The following is a 22418-nucleotide window of genomic DNA, read 5'->3' on the forward strand; positions in this document are numbered from 1 at the left end:
TCCATCAAGGATCTCTCTGTACTTTGCTCCGTTCATCTTTCCCTTGATCCTGACTACTCCCCCAGTCACTGCTGCTGAAAAATATCTCCATAGCATGATGCTGCCACCACCATGCTTCACCATAGGGATGGTGCCAGGTTTCCTCCAGACGTGACGCTTGGCATTCAGGCCAAAGAGTTCAATCTTGGTTTCATCAGACCAGAGAACCTTGTTTCTCATAGTCTGAGAGTCTCCAAGCGGGCTGCCATGGGCCTTTCAATGAGGAGCTGCTTCTGTGTGGCCACTCTACCACAAAGGTCTGATTGGTGGAGTGCTGCAGATATGGTTTTCCTTCTGGAAGGTTCTCCCATCTCCACAGAGGAACTCTCGAGCTCTGTCAGTGACCATCGGGTTCTTGGACACGTCCTTGACAAAGGCCCTTCTCCTCCGATTGGTCAGTTGACCGGGCGGCCAGCTCTAGGAATAGGCTTGGTGGTTCGAAATGTCTTCCATTTAAGAATGATGGGGGGACCTGTCAATGCTGCCGAAATGTTTTGGTACCCTTCCCCAGATCTGTGCCTCAATCATACAATCCTGTCTTGGAGCTCTATTCCTTCGACCTCATTGCTTGGTTTTTGCTCTGACATGCACTTTCAACTAGGGGACCTTATATAAACAGGTGTGTGCCTTCCCAAATCATGTCCAATCAATTGAATTTACCACAGGTGGACTGAAATCAAGTTGCAGAAACATCAAGGATGATCAATGTTAACCGGATGCACCAGAGCTCAATGTCCAGTCTCATAGCAAAGGGTCTGAATACTTATGTAAATAAGTTTATTTTATATAAAAACATGTTTTTGCTTTGTCATTATGGGGTATGGGTGTAGATTGATGAGGATTTTAAAAATCTATTTTAGAGTAAGGCTGTAATATAGCACAATGTGGAAAATGTCAAGGGTCTGAATACTTTCCGAATGCACTGTATATGTTTTGTTTGTTTGTTTTTTAGTCCTCATTTGGACTAATCTTCCAAGATATTATCCATGTTATCCAAGATATCTTCCATATGTTCATGTGCAATATCTAAGACATTGGTTTTATGCAGGCTACAGTACCAAACTGTTTACTTTATTTCCCCATGACTGCAAGGCCAAGCATGACTCCAACACCATCATTAAGTTTGCTGACGATAACAGTGGAAGGCCTGATCACAGACAAAGATGATACAGCCTATAGGGAGGAGGTCAGAGACCTGGCAGTGTGGTACCAGGACAACAACCACTCCCTCAATGTGAGCAAGACAAAGGAGATGATCTTGGACTACAGGAAAAGGTGGGTCGAACAGACCCCCATTAACATCGATGGGGCTGTAGTGGAGCGGGTCGAGAGGTAAGTTGATTGGTGTCCACATCACCAACAAACTATCAAGGTCCAAACACACAACAACAGTCAAGAAGAGGGCACGACAACACCTTTTCCCCCAGGAGACTGAAAAGATTTGTCATGAGTCCCCAGATCCTCAAAATGTTCTACAGCTGCACCATCGAAAGCATCCTGACCGGGTGCATCACCGCCTGGTATGGCAACTGCTCGGCATCTGACCGACCATAAGGCGCTACAGAGGCTCGTGCATTCGGCCCAATACATCACTGTGGCCAAGCTTCCTGCCATAGAGGACCTATATACTAGGCGCTGTTAGAGGAAGGGCAAAAAAATAGTCCAAGACTTAAGTCACCCAAGTCATAGACTGTTCTCTTTGCTACTGCACGGCAAGCAGTACCAGAGCGTCAAGTCTAGGCCAAAAATGCTCCTTAACAGCTTCTTCCCCAAGCCATAAGTCTGCTGAACAATTAATCAAATGGCCATCGGAGTATTTACATTGACATCCCCCCTTTGTTTTTACACTGCTGCTACTCGCTGCTGCTACCCCCACCTACATGTACAAATTACCTCAAATAACCTGTATCCCCGCACACTGACTGTACTGGAACCCGCTGTATATAGCCTTGTTATTGTTATGTAATCTTGTTGTGTTACTTTTTACTTTAGTTTATTTATTTATGCATTGTTGGTTAAAGGCTTGTAAGTAAGCAAGGTCTACAGCTGTTGTATTTGGCGCATGTGTGACAAATAACATTTGATTTGACTGCTGCATGTATCATTGCCACTGTTCATCGAAGTCTCCCTTTTCTCAAATTCTGACAAAGAAAATCACTCTTAGAAAAAAATACTAAAAGGACATTTTGGAGTAACTTTATACAGTATTCTCTTGCCCTGCATTTGAGTTATAGTTTTTTTTTTTGTGATGTGGATATGACCACGCTAGTCCCTTATGCTCAATTTATTAACCATTCTGATCATGCTTTTCAATGTTTTTGAAAAAAAAGTGGAAAGTTGATTTATTTTACATTTCATGCTGATAAAAGAAAAGCTGACAATTAGTTTAAGACAGGACATTGAAGAGCATATTTGTTTGATACAATCAGACAATTAACATAACCATCAATACAGCAGTTGCTGTTAAAATTTTTGTTGACAGACAGGATCAGGCAGGTAAGAGACACACAAGACAAGGAATGTTTCTTTGTCCAAATGTTCACAGAAATCAAATGGGAGTGAAAACAATTTTAAGATGAGCCAAAAACCTCTGGGAATTCTAATGACGAGCTCTTACCTGCGCTGCCAATCATTCACAAAATATTCTGAGACAGAAATCATTGAAGACAATTTTTTTTAATGCTATACATATTAGCTTTTCATAAACCTCCCTTCACAATATAATGCTTTCCTAAAATGACACAGTATTCTCCATTGTGAGGTCATCTGAAATGGTGCAAGCCACAAACAGGTATAACAATTGCTAGTACTATGTAGCAATGTGTACCCACACTAGGTACAATGTACAGTAGCTGCCAATGTAATTACCACATAAATGATGGCCTTAGTGACACTACATATGAAGTAGGACCAAAAGAAAGTGTTGTATGAATGACAGTACCCACATGGAAATAGAGAGATGCCAACAAACAATAAAAATAAAATAAAAAACTATTGCAAACATTTGAACTGCTGATCATTCAAATAAACCAGTGGTTATTTGGATTCCACAATCAAAAATAATTTAGTTAAGAGTCCTTAAAGCTGAGCTCCGCATTAGGTGAAACAGCGCCAATGGTCGCCGCCAGGTGCATTCGTTACATGTTTTGTTTATGAAGAAGAGGACATAAAAAAATGTATTACATACTCTGCTGTTCTATTGCATGTGCAATGATGTCCTAGAAAAGAAATAAAACATGTTTGAAGTAACATCTTCGTTGGACGTGGCAATATCACCGCTACGTATTCCAGCTTTAAGGATTCTTAAGAACATGGGAATGGTGAAATACATCTAACTAGATCTAACAAAGACACAGCATTCTGTAGTGTGACAGTGTGGATAATTATTTGTTACTTATCATTGTTATCATGGTTGGTATAGTAGGACTAACCTCAAGCTTAACCAAATGTATTATGGTATTCAGCACATCAGAATTTCCGTGGTCTGTTTTCATTCATCAAAGTGCATCATGAACAGAAGGAGTAGATAGTAATGCATATAACTCAACCTTTCTTAGAACCTAAACCTTTTGTTATCAGTTTTGATTTAAGATGTTAGTTAACAATATTGTGCTACAGCTGAGCCACTTGGGGTGCTTTAATTTCAACCTGTTACAATAGGGTATTACATTATAGAATATGTGAATTCCAAATGGTATCAGGTAGCTACAGTAGCTTTTTTTTTTTGCAATTTGCAATTTAATGTGAAATGTGTCATAATATTGTGTGTCAAATACCTGGATACTGGAACTAGCCACTTGGACCAGGATTAATTTAGTTAACACATTATATAGAGTTGATCCCATATAATATCGATCCAGATGCCAAAAGCTAAAAGCTACGGATCAGACAGAGACATATAAAGGCATCCTATCTAGACCGGAGCTCCTTTATCACAAGTTAAACAACATGTTAATTTGGTCCCTTATAACAACAAGCAGGAGGATATCCACTGACAGGACAAAAGTGCTGTCATTCCGAGAGCACGCCTCCATTCCACAACAGGACAGTGTGTCCAGATACTCACTGCAGTTCCACAGGAGTAGAGGCCATGGTAACATACTAATCAACTTAAATTCTAAGGGAAAATAAAGATTGGTTTTGATTACAAAGTGCAAAGTAAATAGTTTTTGTAAAATCTATTTAAAGATTTATGGGCCAAATAAGGTCATAAAAGCTGAGCAAGGCCTATTTCAAACCATAACATGCATCTGAAATACAGTTTCAGCTACATGTATGACGCGGAGCTATTATCTCAACTACCTCTAAATCACCTCTGCAGCATCTCACTCAAACCATTACCCTCCCTCTGTCTGCCTGTTCCCAAAATGGAGCAGGTGGGGGAGAGAAAGAAACTATAGGACATCATACCTCTTCTTTCACATTGAGCAAAGTAGATGCTGGAGGTGAGACCGGTGAGCTACATGAGGGAAGCAGAACAACACATTACACATGAAATATGCAACAATGTCAGATTCAAATACCACTTCAAAAATACATTTGTATTTCTCCAGTTACAGTTTGCAAGCACAACTATTGTCTACATTAACCTGTTAGCTTGAAAGCTTCTACTTCATTATTCTGTATGTGCTTTACCTGTCTGGCTTGAAATGCTCTTATAATTGATGGAAGTGTATCATTATAATACATAACAGCATACAATAATTTACTGGATTTGAACCAAACAGTCAATGAGGCTACAAATAATTGGACATTTGAGGTTGGCCTCTATGCTTAATTTGAGACAAAACAACAGCTGTGCAGTGTGTGCCCCTCTTCTTTATTTAGTCAAACTCAAGAGGAAGCCAGGTTACACCTGACACCAGGAAGCCACAATATCACTGAATGTAACAACTCAATCCCTTGTTTAAAGCTTTTAGTGGGAAAATAATGTATGTCTGTGACAGGTATCACAAGCGTATGACGTCAGTCATACAAGCATGGACATTGTCTGATGATCAAGATTGGTTTCAATATACTTCAAAAAAAACCATCTCAGCTCCTCTTCAATTATAAATCGTCAAACAACCTGAGATCAGTGACAGGGACTACTTACATTTGTAAGAGCAGGATACTTTCAATAGTTCATAATTAAAGTGAACTGATCGATTTATTTCTCAGCCATCACAGGGAAGCATTATGTTTAAACAACTTGGCTTTGCAGCATGTTGAAGCCTTGCCTACCCTGACTGTATCCACTGCCACCTCGTCATCTAACATGATTTCTTCTATATAAGAATTTCATGGGGCAAAGGGGCGTGTGCAGAAGAGAGTTTCGTTTTGAACCTACCTTCCAAATTTCCTTGAAGCATTCTCAAAAAACTTGGCTTTGGAAGCAACGCTGGAGAAAGAGAAAGACAGGGATCACCTGGGATGAATTTGAGGCATGTTGGGCTTTACAGCACACCAAACACTCTTTTGGAGTACAATGACAAAACTTAATGGGCAACATTTTCTGCCCACTAAATAGCCCTGGCAATGTAAAAATGGCATGTTACTTAGGATGTTACAAAACAGTAGTATTTAAAATAGACAGGATGGCCTTGTAATACAAAAGGAGTTTGGAACAGTGCAGCTTGTGATCTCATCTGTTGTGCACACAGTTTACTTGAGATGCACGTACATTATTGCCACTATCTAATTAGCTATATTTTTCCTTCTCCTTCCTTTGTACTTTTATTTTATTATGTTATGTTGTGAAGCACTTTGTTACTCATATTGAAAAGCGGTCAAAAAAAAAATGAAGTGCTGATTACTGTAAAAGAGAGCTTTTGAGATGCACCTTTGAGATGCACCAGAGTGCAAGTATTATGACTAACACTTTTCCATTTGTGCATTTTGTTGGTGTTTAGCAGGCAGAAAGAAAAAAAAATCACCCTAAATATACACTGAGTATACTAAACATTGGGAACACCGTACTAATATTGAGCACCACCCATTTTGCCCTCCGAACTGCCTCAATTCGTTGGGGCATGGAGTCCGCAAGGTGTCGAAAGCGTTCCACAGTGATGCTGGCCCATGTTGACTCCAATGCTTCCCACAGTTGTGCCAAGTTGGCTGGATGTCCTTTGGTTAGTGGACCATTCTTGATATACATGGGAAACTGTTGAGCGTTAAAAAAAACAGCAGTATTGCAGTTCTTGACACAAACCGGTGCACCTGACACCTACTACCATACTCTGTTCAAAGATGCTTAAATATTTTGTCTTGCCCATTCACTCTGAATGGCACACATACACAATCCATGTCGCAATTGTCTCTAGGCTTAACAATCCTTATTTAACCAGTCTCCTCCCCTTAATCTACACTGACTGAAGTGGATTTAACAAGTGACATCAATAAGGGATCATAGTTTTCACCCGGTTAGTCTGTCATGGAATAGCAGGTGTTCTTAACGTTTTGTATACTCAGTGTATTATGGCATCGCACTGGATACCCCTTGTAAAAACAGGAGCAGGCATGTACAGAGTACAAGACTGGTTATTGGGGAGTAGCAAATTGTAGGTTATTTTGTTGCTACAATGGGATAAATGGACACTGAAATGGGGAACACCTGAACACACTAGTGAAAGAGTAAAATCTTTGATCTAAATGCAGCCAATGGAATTAGTATGTTGTGAAGGGTTCAAAACGGTACATTTAATAAGAGACTTACAAGGACTGGAGAAAGACCAAAAGGAAACTCAAGGCTAAACACAGCATTTTGTGATTGTTCTCTTGATTAAGATTTTAATCAGTCTGGATGGAATGTCTGGGTCTGGCTGAATTCTAAGGTCTACTCACTACGACGCCGGGGTGTCCTCGCTGGGGGTTGCAGTGGGGCTCTTGTGGGGTGCAGGGTATCGGCTAGGGGGGTCAGGGGGTCTGGTTGGAGGTCTGCAGATGGCAGGCTTCTCAGCTGGAGACCTCGTTTTGATCACACTGTCATTTTCTGCTGCAATGCAAGGAACGAAAAACTTAGCTTCCATAACAGAACCAAGAGCTAAGACAATGAAATCCACTTTCAACCTTCTTTCTCATTGAACATGAAATCAGTACCACAGAGCAGCTAGGTACTGTACTGCTGCACTGTTGTTAAGCGAAGTATAAAATGCAGTCTAAAATTCATAGCATGTTTGTATAGACTACAGGTTGTTCCGCTACCTTCTCGAATGACCGCAACACTTCGAGGTGGTCTTCTGCCTTGGAAGGACTGCGCTCGGTTCACAGTGACTCCCATCTCTCCATTGGCAGTTGCATCTGGCATCTGACCTCCATCCGGTAGCTTAGCAACCAGTTTGACGACATTAGAGTCTGAGTGTCTGTCCTGGCGGATGGATGGCCTGGGCAGGAGGGCCTGCCTCTGAGGAGGTTCCCGAGGGAGCCGTGGAGGGGCAGTTATGGGTTTGGTCCTTTGGAGAGGTGTAGGGCTCGTTGGGGTGTCCCTGCCAGCCTCCACTCCCTCTGGTCTGCTACCATTTTGATCATCTGTGAGACAAACAGGAACATTTTCAAATCAACATACAAAGAGAGTACACATCCAGCCCAGGCATATCCCTGGTTTACCTTCTTGTGGTTGGGTTTAGTGCAGAGGTTGTCGTTTTAACGGATTTTGAACTTGATATCATTACTTCTCCTGAGCTCCTACCTACCATGAGTAGTATACTTCTACTTACAGAATTTCATGTCTATACATGTAGTATGAGTGATCATAGCATATTTTAATAGCATAACTATTAGAAAATTAATACTTAAAACCAATATTTTTTTTTTACCATTATAAAAATAAATGAAACATTCTTTATATGATTTTATATGTTTATATGGATCCTATTAGCTTTTTCAGAAACCTCTGCTACTCTTCCTGGGGTTCCTAGAGTATTATAAAAGCAAGTCTAATGTTGGCATTTGGGAGGATGCATTTAACAATGGCAGAAAGCACAAACCCTTTACAGTTAAATACATTTGTGGATTAATAGTCTGAGCTGGAGAAAAATATGGTTTTATGGAAAGTGAATTGTGTATAACAATGATCTATTAATCTAGGAGAATAAAAAGTCAGACTACTAGGTTGCATTCTTTCATCTAGAGTCGTGATGTTGGCCAGGTTTTCAGTGGTACATACACTATTCAAATGCTGCGAGGGATTTAGACAGGTGGTAGTTTGTCGTCAAGCAAATCGGAGCTGGTTATTTGGTAACTCCAAGCAGGAACCAAGAAGAGTGATAAATAAAATACCACACAATGAGGGGAGGACACGCTGCAAGTGTTCCACATCTTTCCATACCACAGTAAATGAAAGGCATGATTCACACAGACATTTAACACAAAGTTACAAGAGATAGAAATGTCATGATTTAGCCTGAAGCAATAACTTCCATTCAGTGAGCACGGCCTAAGCAAGACCTCCAACTGCCTTTCTTTAAGCACAGTAAACAAAAACAATTAATGGTTCAACTTGGCTGAGGAGGTCGTAGTAATCCAACATCTGGATATGCCATTGGCCACTATGCAACAAATGTAATGCTTATTGTTTCCGAATCAACAAAACGGTTTGATAAAACGCCTGCGATTAATGTAAAAATCAAACATTTAGAAAGAAAAGTAAAAGCACTATTCTATTTTAGCAATTCACAACGAGTACAAGATTCACACTTGCAGTAATACAGTGCGCAGAATAAACAGCCACCTACTGTATAAAATCACCTTACCCATACCAAGTGTACACTGTAATAATCCTAATATAATTATTTGCATTCACAGGACAAGGGATGGTCATGATAATAATGGTGATGGTGATAATGAGGATGATGATTAAACCAGAGGCTGATAATTACTCTCAATGTTCTGGAGCTGGCCATAATTAACTGCTGGGTAGACGCGGGGCGTGCGCTTGGAGATGGTGATTGGTTGCCGTTTCCTTGGGGTAATCCTTGGAGGCGGCATGGGTGGGGCTGTGGAACTCTCCTCTGGCGCAGTGCAGAAGATCTGTAATCACCCCAGCACGTCCAAAATGACTTACATTATATAGACATTCAACTTCAGAATATGCATTTAATAAAATCTTGAATGTAGTGTACCATGGAATACTTGAATGTTTATGATGCCACAGTGCATTAAATAGCAATCACATGACCCTTGAGCTCTTTGCAAAGGAGGAAAGGTAATGACATTTTTCCAATTCACCTTGGTGTAGTCCTCGATTAGAATCTCAACAACAATGTTCTGGAACTTTATATCCAACATGGCTGCCACAGTCTCTTCCTCTGCCCTCATGAGGGTGGGGCCAAAGATCACACCCATGTTGGAGGGAGTCATCAGGTTGTCTCCACTGTTGCTGCAGACACTGCCAACAGGAATCCAAATGGGTTCGTAAACAACATAATTCTCTCAAGACAGGTCCAACAAGAACAAACACCTCTAAAATAGGGGATAGGGAAGTTAATGCCAGTTAATGTAAATTTATAAATTGCACAACTACTATTAATGCATTAAATAAAAGTATTATTTTAGGAAGATTGGACAGCTATTACACTATGCATAGATGCATGAGTCTCAGTCAGATACTTTACCCATCTGAACAGATGCCACTTAATCCCTTCACTGACGCACATGCAACACAACACCACAAATGCAATTACAAAACAAGAAAAGGCCTAAATAAGCATAACTTGTATAACTTCATGAGTTAGGAGGCACACAGAGACTGAAGCACAACAGTGGCATGTCATATCAGGTTAGCTCTTACTTCACCAGGTGTTCGATCAGTAGGCTTAACATTTCTCGATTCTTCTCTGGGAGTTTGTATGTCAGGGAGTGGATTGCACCCAGTCGATCATCTAGACTATCTGATTCTAAGAAACAAGATACATTTCTTTTTACATGAGCAATAACTGACATATTGTCCATAAGTTAGATTGAGACCTATTATGTTAAGAGCAATGTGAATGTATTCATTGGTAATTAACACAATCCATTACACACACAACCAGTCAAACATTTGGACACATCTACTTATTCAAGGGTTTTTCTTTATTTTTTACTATTTCTACATTGTAGAATAATAGTGAAGACATGGAGAACTATGAAATAACACCTATGGAATCATGTAGTAACACTTTTTGATTACTACAAGTCAAAATCTATTTTATATTTGAGATTCTTCAAATAGCCACCCTTTGCCTTGATGACAGCTTTGCACACACTTGGCATTCTCTCAACCAGCTTCATGAAGTAGTCACCTGGATTGCATTTCAATTAAAAGGTGTGCCTGGTTAAAAGTTAATTTGTGGAATGTCTAGTATACAGAAGATACCACTATTTTGTAAAAGACCAAGTCCATATTATGGCAATAACAGCTCAAATAAGCAAAGAGAAACGACAGTCCATCATTACTTTAAGACATGAAGGTCAGTCAATACGGAAAATGTCAAGAACTTTGAAAGTTTCTTCAATAGCAGTCGCAAAAACCATCAAGCACTATGATGAAACTGGCTCTCACGTGGACCGCCACAGGAAAGGAAGACCCAGAGTTACCTCTGCTGCAGAGGATAAGTTCATTGGAGTTACCAGGCTCAGAAATTGCAACCCAAATAAATGCTTCAGAGTTCAAGTAACAGACATCTCAACATCAACTGTTCAGAGGAGGCTATGTGAATTAGGCCTTCATGGTCAAATTGTTGCAAAGAATCCACTACTAAAAAGGACACCAATAAGAAGAAGACTAGCATGGGCCAAGAAACACGAGCAATGTTCTTAGTCTGGAGTCCAAATTGGAGATTTTTGTTTCAACCGCCGTGTCTTTCTGAGACACGGTATGGGTGAACGGATGATCTCTGCATGTGTGGTTTCCACTGTGAAGCATGGAGGAGGTGTTGTTATGGTGTGGGGGTGCTTTGCTGGTGACACAGATTTATTTAAAACTCAAGGCACACTTAACCAGCATGGCTTCCACAGCATTCTACAGTGATACGCCACCCCATCTGGTTTGGGCCTAGTGGGGCTATCATTTGTTTTTCAACAGGACAATGACCCAACACACCTCCAGGCTGTGTACAGTATGGGCTATTTTACCAAGAAGGAGAGTGATGGAGTGCTGCATCAGATGACCTGGCCTCCACAATCCCCGACCTCAAACAAATTGAGATGGTTTGGGATGAGTCGGACCACAAAGTGAAGGAAAAGCAGCCAACAAGTGCTCTGCGTATGTGGGAAGTCCTTCAAGACTGTTGGAAAAGCATTCCAGGTGAAGCTGGTTGAGAGAATGCCAAGTGTGTGCAAAGCTGCCATCAATATAAAATATATTTTGATTTGGTTAACACTTTTTTGGTTTATATGCATAGACATTGTGCATGAGAAAGTTCATCAGCAAAGCCTAATCCTCATCCCAGTCAAAACATTTCAGGTGTCCAATTGCACACCTGCTGCTACATTGCGGTGTAATGTGAACCTCAAGAAGTTAAAAGATCGGGCTCCTGGGGCATGGGAGCTTATCTCAGTTAAGAGGTTTAGAACTGGTGTATAACATGCTTTTACAATGGTTTTACCATTTAATTATGGCATGTTCAAACGCAATATGGAGTTTTTCACACCCACTATGATACTGTGGATCCAGTCTGTGGAGAAACGGACCAAAATAAAATTACATTAGGAGGCAAGGGACTAGGATCCCCCGCAGGAGAACTGAATAAGATATCCAGAGGTAGGAACTTTAATTGACTGGATCTAATAAAAGAAAATGCCTGATGCTATTATATCCTAATATAATAATAATAATATCATTTTTCTTTGTTATTGCTTTTTTTCACAGGGAACACACAGATAGTGTGTATTTTTTTTTTAATGTATAAAGAAAATAAATAGGGATTTTACTTTAAATTTACTGTACTGAACAGAGAGAATGTTTTTTTTCCCTTCCCTTTTATAGCTGTAACCCAGCCTGTTGAACTTGAGAGTGAACTCAGTCTGATGGAGAACAAATGCACAATTAACTGTAGAAAGAGCACTTGGAATACATAAAACAAGATGTGGAAGTAAACCACCTGTTTCTCAGCTCCCAAAGCCAACCTTAAATGTAATTTGACATTTTAGTCATATCCAGAGTGACAGTAGTGAGCGCATAGATTTTTATATTTTACTCGTACTGGTCCCCCGTGGTAATCGAACCCACAACGAGCACTGCTCTACTAACTGAGCTACACGTTACTTCTAATGACTTGTACGATATCCAAACCGTGTTTGACAAAGACATGCCCTCGCATGAGAAGGAAATGTAAATGTGCCATGAGACTATCCTAAAGATCTAGAAATCTGACCTACTACTGTACATGTTCTGATAACAGAAATCCATCAGTTTAGTGGACTGGTGCAGCTTTTCTTTTTAAAGTGTGTAAGCAAATAAAGTGTGGATCTTGAAGTGGGTCTGAGTAATTGTTTCTCCAAGTCATGGTCTTTATATATCAGTAAGTGTGAAAACACATCTTACTTGCTGCTAAGATGAGGTCCCTGTTGAGACCGTAGGTCATCAGAGGCTCTGTTAAACTCCTGTGGATGAACACACGCGATCAGGTAAACAAGTACAGTACAAATACTCCACCACTCACGTCATACCCTAAAACAGCCTTTTTAATAACTGCTACTGAATTGTTGCTCATGCACTTTCAGCATCAACAAGTGCTACAGTACTCATTCCGAAATGAATTTAAGAGTCCACTGACAAAGGTCTCCTTATCAAAATGTTCCTTCCTAGTCTGAAATTAGACTTAACAATGCAGTGTTAAGGCATGAGTGACCAAAGGCCTAATGTAAGCCTTCAAGCAGCTGCCTGGCCTCCTCAAAGTGTGGGGAGACAACCTGTGAGTAAATCATTATGAGGGGTATTGGGGGAGGATAAAAACCTGGCCTTGAAGACAAGAGGCCTTGAAGACAAGAGGCCTTGTCACTGAGCACTTTAAGCAGCAAACAATTATATTAGGCTCATGGAGCAGAGAGAAACCTCTCATCCTTTGCCAGCATAGATGATTACAACTTTAATATGTAGTATATCTAATCACAGCACATAACTTATTTCAAAACATGGCATTATATTTTCTCATAAAACATAGAATATACAGTCTGGAAATGGCAGAGCGCTGTTTCGCCCTCTTTAAATTTCTCTCATTTAGAAGCTGAGTGCTAATTGGCATCAGACAAAGCTTGGTCTAACATCATTCTATAGAACATGTTGTTCCAGAGCAACTGGCTCTTGTATGTCACCTGCTAGATGATTTAAGACAGAGGTGTCAAACTCATTTCATGGAGGGCTTAGTGTCTGCGGGTTTTTGTTTTTTCCTTTCAATTAAGACCTAGACAACCAGCTGAGGGGAGTTTTCCACTAATTAGTGACCTTAATTCATCAATCAAGAATAAAGGAGGAGCCCACAGACACTCGGCCCTCCGTGGAATGAGTTTGACAAGATTTAATAGGACGGGAACACACCGGAGATAAAACTTCATGGCACTTGTGATGGTTTTAATGTCCCAGTCGCTGCTGTGGAAATCCACATCCCCTGGGCATTTCTGGTCTACAGGAAGAGGAGAAAGACGATTAAAAACAAACAAGAAAACACAATTCTGAAGAGTGACAACAAGTACAGGTTAAACTCAAATAAAGCATACTATTTTCATACTAATAGCAAACAAACCTGATAAAACACCTTGCAGCCCTCCCAAAACAAATAAACAGCAAATCAGTTACAATTTCCCAAAAATAAGGATAAATGCTTTAATTAGAAACACTATTCATAACAATTTTAAACACTTCTACAAAAATCTGAATTAAACAGTTGGACTAATCCTACAGCCTTCTTAGACTCAATAACTTTGAAACAATCAGCAGCAGCAATAAAAATATTAAAAATGTAAATCCCCAAGAAGAAATATTAGACACTTAAAACATTAGCACGGAGAAAAGCAAAATGGGCATCTTTCACATGTCATTTAATTTGATATTCTGGGACAAAGTAGTGCCCCTGTTTACTCAAATGACAACACACGTCACTCAATTCAGCGCTTCTGAGTTTCATGTATCAAACAGTTATTTCAGTTATATTAAAACCAGGAAAATATGGAGTCCCATCAGATTACAGACCCATAAATGTAATAAATTGTGACAAAATAATAACAATAGTCATAAGCAACAGAATGGCAGAAGTATTACCAGACTTGATACATATTAAGCCAACATGGTTTATTAGAAATATAGACTTTCAAATGAAAATATTTTTCAGTATAATACAGTACTCTAAAAAACAAGATGGCTGTTGATAGCGAAAAGGCTTTTCACCGCCTTTTCTATTCAAAACTTTGGAAGCCTTCAACTTTCCACCTGAAATAATATATTTCATAAAAATATCCTGTATTGTCTAGTGTTGTGGCTTTGTTGGCATGCATCCCACTTTTTTTCTCTCTGCTCCAAGAGCCCCCCCCCCCCCAAGAATTACATGTTAAAAATCACCACTGGGTACGAGACTGGGATGTCGTCTCTCCCCCCTCATGTTTGCACTGACAATACGTGAAAATAGTCTGGAATTAGCATGCGCATCTCCCATATGTAACCATGGTTCCTCTTTAATGCATTTAACAATATGTCGCAAGTAAAAGCCTTTGGTGACGAGTTGATACAATCGCAGGATATAAAATGAATGTGAAAATTTCATTTTTTATGGCAATAGGAAAAATACAACTTCATTTATGATCTACAGCAATCCGTTAAGTGAACCACAAAAATTGTAAATACTTAGGATATTTAAGTGATAATAAAACAAATATATTAAGATACAGTTATCCTAGATCTAATTCAATTGAACAATCTTCCCATAAATTTAACAGGTAGAATAAACCTCTTTAGAATGGCCTGGCTCCCAAAGTTTGATGTTTATTCTCAGTAATACCAATTACCCCACTAAACCACAGCCTAGTGGTTAGAGCATTGGACTAGTAACCGGAAGGTTGCAAGTTCAAACCCCCGAGCTGACAAGGTACAAATCTGTCTTTCTCCCCCTGAACAGGCAGTTAACCCACTGTTCCTAGGCCGTCAGTGGAAATAAGAATTTATTCTTAACTGACTTGCCTAGTTAAATACAGTGGGGAGAACAAGTATTTGATAACCTGCAAAATCGGTAGTGTTTCCTACTTACAAAGCATGTAGAGGTCTGTAATTTGTATCATAGGTACACTTCAGCTGTGAGAGACAGAATCTAAAACAAAAATCCAGAAAATCACATTGTATGATTTTTAAGTAATTAATTTGCAATGTGATTTTCTGCATTTTTGTTTTAGATTCCATCTCTCACAGTTTAAGTGTACTGTTGATAAAAACTACAGACCTCTACATGCTTTGTAAGTAGGAAAACCTGCAAAAACGGCAGTGTGTCAAATACTTGTTCTCCCCACTCTAGGTAAAATAAAAATAAAAAGACATTCTTTAAATGGAGGGTGGTTTTAACCTTCTAGATTTGGAATTTGATCAACTCGTCATCCAGGGCTTTTACTCGTATTGTTAAATGCACTAAAGAGGAACAATGGTTACATATTGAAGATGCACATGCTCATCCCCAGACTATTTGTTTAAAAAACAATGTTTATGTATAAAAATAAAAAAAATAACTGGAAAAAAATTCTAAAATATTACTAAACTTAAAAAATATATATTAAAAAATTAAGCAGAAATGGCAAACCTTTTTTTCCCCCACAGGGGCCCTTGCAAACACGTCTGATTAGTGTTCTTTTTTTCTTCAGGTCACACTGGCAAGTTATCACAGTAGGTGCATCCAGTTGAAATATCTGACTATATTGGTGAATTAAAGTACTCAATCTTAAAATGCAAGTAAATATAAAATGCCAGTGTCTTTTGCACTATTTCCACAACAATAAAACTATTATGGAGGGTTGGATACAAGATTATGATATGGATACAATATTATGATAAATTAAGCCTTTGCAGTAGCGCATAGTGATATCTAGATTAATATTGGAAAAAATAAATGTTATATCCGGTCACAGTCATCTGCCTTAGGGGCAAGGGAATTACTTATAAACTACTTCATAAATATGCATTTGGTGCTTTTTAATATTGCTTCAAAATCTGCTGTGTGTTTGCATGGCAACCCAAAATACTTGCTCTGTCCAAACGCTACGCCACACCCACGGACGTTACTTTGTTCTCCGCAATGAGTCTGGATCAGTGTAGCTCCCCGACAACTTCTAGAATACAAACACATTCTAACCGTTCTGATAGGTCCAAGAAAAACTGCTGAGTTGTGCCATAGTCAGAACACACATGGGTAAAGCAGATTTTTTTTAAATGTGTCATTGGCTTTGATACTCTGATTAGTTAGAAATTATCCAATCACCGAGGTCTTTGTTTTACACAACAACCGTCTCAGAATGATGTAAAAAAAGTTTTAAAGCAGAATAATTCAGTTTGAGTTCTCAGGCAAACTGTGTGTGCCAGTAAAACAGGGAAATGTAACAGTTTAATCTCTGTATTGTGCTTCAAACAGCCCCTCTGCATGAAACATTCTTTAATCCCATCCATCCATCCATCCATCCATCCATCCATCCATCCATCCATCCATCCATCCATCCATCCATCCATCCATCCATCCATCCATCCATCCATCCATCCATCCATCCATCCATCTATTGAGAGAGGGAGAGAGAGAGAAAACATGTTGACTGGGTAATTTCCTCACCAAAGAAAGCATTTAAAAGCTTCTGCACTTGGATGTTACTGCCAACAGTTCTGTATACTCCTTCTTGTGTGAGTCCTGTAAAAGAGAGAAGGAGAGAGTGGGTGGGGTTTGGGTAAAAGGAAAGAAAAGGGGGAGTTTCCTCCAGAGAAATTCAGAGCAGTGGAAATGTACAGGCTGTTCCTCAGTGCAGGCCTGTATCAACTGGAGTGAAAATAAGGACGTAGCAGACAACGCCTTCACAATGCTAGCCTACTTCCCAGCCTCTTCGAAATGAATGATTTGCTTCACTGCTCCAATGGATGGCTGGAGTTTATGTTATTATACGAGGCCTGTATATCTTACTGGTTGTGAAAGATAAGAGGATAATTTAATGTAAAGAGACTTACAATCATGCGTTAATACATTTAATGCATGTTTGGCCCCGGGAATCGAACCCACAATCCTGGCTTTGCAAGCGCCATGTTCGACCACCTAAACCATACAAAATCAAAGTGCCGGTGCCTCACCAAACTCGTAAATAAATTGGACGAGTGAATTAGGGAGGGCTGAAGTGAGAAAGCCTATGGAATCTAAAGAATTTGAGCTGCTTGAGAGATAGGAGAAGTTGAATGTGCCCACACATTTAACAGTTTTCTGATGCCACATGGTAATATACTCTCTCTGGAGTAACACTTTTGTTGCCTACATAGTGGTATGATTCTTAAAAACTACGTATAGTACTAGTGCGTTGTTATTAAGTTATATTGCTGTAAACAAGTAAAACAGCAAATGTAGTATGGACTGAAGTGCTCTTCTATAAGGACATTTATTGTGGTGAGCTAAATGGCAAAGTTAGTCATAATGGACGTCATAATGCAGCCGGTGTTTTTATTTACTGCTGCCCTCTGGTGAGAAAGTTCATTTAGGATAGCAGTGAGGCTTCAGAGTCCATTTCAAACAACTCATCTCTGCCCTCTAACGGGCAATATAGAAAACTGACTAGACTATGACGAAACTGGCAGGATATCTGATAGGCGGCATACAAAGACAAAAGGCATGGTATGGACTAGAACTTTCTGGTTACTTTACCTTTAGTTTCAACGAAGTTAATGCATTTTCTTACAAACTTGAATCCAACTTCATTCAATTCCACTGTGGAAGACAAGTAACATTTAACAGATTTCACAAGCAGGGGAATAACAAACAAATGTGTCTTTATGGATGTTCAGTGAGATTCATACGGTTTAATTTACTATATTATACTGCAGTAAAAAAATATAAAATAATGAACATTGGTAATGGTACATACTTTCAGCTTGCTTGTGAATTGGGGAATGATAAATCTGGAATGAAATAACAGTGTAAAACACCAAAAACTAATATCTGTGGAGCTTTCTGTGGCACTCATAAAAATAACCCTGAATATATGATATTATAAAGAGATCCGACTTTCATTATCATATTTCATTATCATTACCAAAGAAAAACAGCAATATTAGGACTATAAAACACAATGCCTTTACAGTACAGAATAACATTTGGACCAAGGGGGCTGTACCCTCCAGTAAAGAAACTCACAGGCTCTTTTCCATCCATGGCCTCCATCCATAACTTCCTGTTGGCCTCCGAAACAGCCTGGAGAGTGACAGGTATGTTTCTATTGTGATAGGAACAAGTGTACCAGTTAGTGCATAGACAATATTGCATGTTTGACTAATATACATATATATTTTCTTTTAACTGGCTGGTGTCTGAGCTCCCTTTTTTAAGTTAAGTTTATTAAATCCACCATTAAAAAAAAACAAAAAAAACAAGCACACATAAAACGTGAAAAAGCCTTACATGCACATTAGTAAAATCCTCGAAGATATCACAATAAAGTCAGACTTATTTCCATTGTGGTCCCTCTGTCTGATAAAAATACACCTTATGGAACAGCAGGGACTGTGAAGTAACAAACATAGACACATGCATGCACACACGATAACATACGCACTATACACACATACACATGGATTTTTCGTTGTAGATATGTGGTAGTGGAGTATGGGCCTGAGGGGACACAATGTGTTGTGAATTCTGTAATGAATGTTTTTAAAATTGTATAACTGCCTTTAATTTTGCCGGACCCTTGGCAGCAGCAGATCCATAATAAATACAATGAAATATCAGTGTACGGCTTGCATCCCTCTGCTGTAAATATTGTAAAGAATGCCTTGCTTGTATAAATATGAGTTCATGGTGTTCTCTTCCCCTGAAATCACCGAGTTTGCCATCTGCTTCCTGCAGGAAGTAGGCACCTGCTGCCAACTGATTGTTTGGGCTATCATCCACTCTGTACATGCACACACTCAGTGTCCTTGTAGACCACCTGTTCACCTCACTGCTCAAACTTGTTTATACCACAAGGCATGTATGATCTTATACGAAGTCTACCTCATCTCGAAGTCCTAAAGTGGCTTGTTTGTACTAACCTCTCGTAAGTTTCGATATCAAAGCAGAAGCGCTTGTCTATGGACTCTGTCTTTCGGCGGAAGCAGGATTTAAGCTTCAGCTCTGTGGGGCCCTGGAAGAAAGCATCACAGTGTGTGAGTAAAAGGAGGGTGGAGAGGCCTAGAGAGATAATCTCTACATTACAGCTTTGGAGAAAGTAAAAAATATATATACATTTAAAAAATCATTATATGAGCACATGTGTATTTGAATAATTCCATTGAGATATCAGAGATGAACAAATTCAAGTGTCTAACCAAGATAATATGACCAATTTTATGACCTACCTGTTTGGTTGCGGGTTTTGGTTCAGCAGGCACCATGACAAACAGCTTGCTTGCTTTGTGATACTTGCAGTAGTACTTCACCCATGACACACCCAAGGCCCCTGGGAGAGCAGGGTGATAGGATATCATGTCAGGGCTCATTCAATACAACATGTTGAGGAATATAGCAGGTTCGTTCCACCAATTAGGTGCCTTTTGAGAAGTGTAACTTGGTTGAAATGCACTTTTGATTTCACCTAATTTTAATGTTGTCATAAAGAGTGCATGTTAAAACTAAAAATAAAATAAAAACTTTCCAATCTCAAGATATAATAATACTATAGTAACCATAGATATAATAATACTATAGTAAGTGCCTATAGAGAGCCAAATAAAGTAATAGGTTGACGATAAATAAATCCCCTGAAAGGGGGAATGGAAGCTTATTGTGTGCAACAGGGAGTGGCAAATGAATGAAATATTTTTTTAAACATGAACTTGATAAATAAATTCAAGCCTGTCTATCTATAGGTAACAGGGTTGATGTGTTTATGCTCAACCTGCTCAGTTTTCCACCATAAAATGGCCAAAAAGTGTAGAACTAGCTCACCTACTTTTACACTATGATTTGACTTTTAGATGTTCACTGTTTATTTTTGTTTATTTTAATGGAATAGTTTCACCTTACTAAAACAAGAGTTCAGTTCAAGTGCCAGGGTTGACCTTAAAAATGAGGGACAGACATATGAATCACTAACCACCTGAAATAAATAATATTCAGAAATTACTTTGTCAAAGGAACAAAATAATTAGGTCTTTACAATGATTGTGAAAGTTAAATTTAGGGATTAAGTGAGTTAAAATCTTTCTAGAAGTGACAGATGGTTGATGAGGGACATGTCAAAATGCTGAATTTTGGCACTTTAGCAAGACTTTATAAAAAATCTGATTGCTTGAATTTTCCATGTGGTCTATATTAAAGAGCATTTAATATAATATAACATGCTTTTAAAATTCAATATTGGTGCACAATTTCTACTTAAAATATCAAAGGGCACTCACTTCGTGGGAAGACAGCAGGTTTACAAACAAACTGACATGAATACTTACACTTCTCCTGAGAGTACAGGTAGCCCTCAATGGTTGGTTGGCCGTGCATTTTGCCGATCTGGGTTGGATGCTTCATTCTCTTCATCAGCTCCTCCATCTCCTCACGAGTGCTCTCGAAGTGGTTCCGCGTCTGCAGATCACAGCAAAACAGTCCATGTTGGATGGTTATAAGAAAGCTCTATTACAGCTTCCTGAAGTCCTAACCAGACCCATCACTACCATTACCACCCACCCATCGCCACCATCATCATTGAGCCTCATTATCATCGGGTAGCTACTCACATTCTGCAAGCTGAGCTGCAGCTCCTGCTTATAGGGCATGAAGTCCTGAGTCATCTCCACTGTCAGGTTGTTGAGTGTTAGGATACTGTGAAGAAATGCCAGCACCTGTCCATTGAAAATGCAACAGAGATATAATTATCAGTATATTGATAATCATTCAGAAAATGGTCCTGTCACTATATTCTTCTAATGGGCAAATGTATTTTATAATACTTAATGAAGTGAAGTGTAAGAGTTCACCTCCATACCTGCCTTGAGTAACAGATTTCTAGGCTCTCACAGCTGTTCAAAGGCTGTTCTTAATACTCACTCATAATGTACTCGAACACTAACCTATTTCTACTCTAGCATTTGGGTCCAATGAGAAATCAATGCAATTTTTAATAATTGTTTCCTAGTGCCATGCTAGACTTAACTTCCTTAATGTGCAGGTGTTCAGAGGTAACTATAGTTAGTTCAGGATGAGGGCTATTGATCCACTGTGGCCGTATCATATAATAGGTTACACAGGCAGCATCTATAGCCTTGTGAGTGAGTGAGTGAGTGAGTGAGTGAGTGAGTGAGTGAGTGTGGATAGCCATGCAGCAACACTGGGAGGCGTAAACAGGAAGTGTGGGAGACTAGAAGAAAGCACTTACAGGCTCCACCACATCAAACTTCTTTCGGTCCTGCACCTGCTGGATCTGGTACACATACTCCACTGACGACTCATAGAAGTTCAGCCTCTCTTTGTCCAGCAGCTCGTCAGCCTGTGGAGGAACCACATGGTGATTACAAAAGCAGCTTATTTCCAAATAGTCTTCATAAGTGTTATTAGCTCATCTTTAAGCCATTGAGCTAGTTGAGTTATCCAATTAGGGAGCATTATAATACAATAAAGACATTTGACAAACAAAACTTTGTAATTTTTTTTCTTCCATTGAACTGTTTACAGGAAGCCTATGTTGAGGGATTTCCACCAACCTCCTGCAGCTGAGTTTCCTTCTTCTTAGCAGACAAATTCAGATGTTTATCTAACTGAGAGTAATATTTTTCGCTTTCTTTCTCAAACTTCTTCCTTCTTTCCTAAAAGAAGGAAGTTTATTCAATTACAGCACAATTCAACAAAACATTTACAATCTTTTTTTCAGTGTGAGACTTCATCATGAGTCAAGAAGAATAATAGCAAGATCTTAATCACAACAGTTTGTACATGCACATGTTGCTCCACACAGCCATAACTGGCCTTGATCTGTTGAGATCAGAGTTTTCCCCCAACCCCCTCCTGGGGGACCACAAAACAGTCCACATTTTTCTTCTAGCTTTGCACATCTGATTCAACTACTCAAGGGCTTGGTTATTACTTGAATCCGGTGTGTTAGTGCAGGGCTATAACAAAACGGTGGACTGTCTGGGAGGTCACAAAGGACAGAGTAGGGGAACACTGGTGTACATAGACCTGCCAACACATTTGGAAGGCCTAGAATTGGTTTAAGATCATGTCTCAGCTGAGATCATC

The 22418-nt window shown here is 39.3% G+C and overlaps 1 protein-coding gene across 2 annotated transcripts in view; it reads right to left on the minus strand.

The window, feature by feature from the left end:
• Positions 1-2219: 2219 nt before the first annotated feature.
• Positions 2220-22418, minus strand: part of LOC123999910 (oligophrenin-1-like) — a 52065-nt gene continuing 31866 nt past the window's right edge. Inside the window, exons 5-24 of one of the 2 annotated variants that reach the window (XM_046305941.1) lie at positions 21884-21985; positions 21559-21669; positions 20921-21025; positions 20639-20768; positions 19550-19650; positions 19244-19335; positions 18348-18426; positions 18079-18112; positions 17859-17921; positions 16791-16865; positions 13535-13619; positions 12542-12600; positions 9806-9911; positions 9244-9403; positions 8895-9045; positions 7222-7545; positions 6862-7009; positions 5369-5419; positions 4450-4498; positions 2220-4156 (exon numbers count right to left, since the gene is read on the minus strand). In XM_046305941.1, coding sequence (XP_046161897.1) covers positions 4145-4156; positions 4450-4498; positions 5369-5419; positions 6862-7009; positions 7222-7545; positions 8895-9045; positions 9244-9403; positions 9806-9911; positions 12542-12600; positions 13535-13619; positions 16791-16865; positions 17859-17921; positions 18079-18112; positions 18348-18426; positions 19244-19335; positions 19550-19650; positions 20639-20768; positions 20921-21025; positions 21559-21669; positions 21884-21985 — 2037 coding nt within the window. In that variant the 3' untranslated portion in view covers positions 2220-4144. Of the gene's footprint in view, positions 4157-4449; positions 4499-5368; positions 5420-6861; positions 7013-7221; positions 7546-8894; positions 9046-9243; positions 9404-9805; positions 9912-12541; positions 12601-13534; positions 13620-16790; positions 16866-17858; positions 17922-18078; positions 18113-18347; positions 18427-19243; positions 19336-19549; positions 19651-20638; positions 20769-20920; positions 21026-21558; positions 21670-21883; positions 21986-22418 lie in introns of both variants that reach the window. The other variant, XM_046305940.1, reaches the window with a different exon arrangement.

The sequence above is a fragment of the Oncorhynchus gorbuscha genome, linkage group LG16 (genome assembly GCF_021184085.1).
Source record: "Oncorhynchus gorbuscha isolate QuinsamMale2020 ecotype Even-year linkage group LG16, OgorEven_v1.0, whole genome shotgun sequence".
In the NCBI taxonomy this organism is placed as follows: Eukaryota; Metazoa; Chordata; class Actinopteri; order Salmoniformes; family Salmonidae; genus Oncorhynchus; species Oncorhynchus gorbuscha.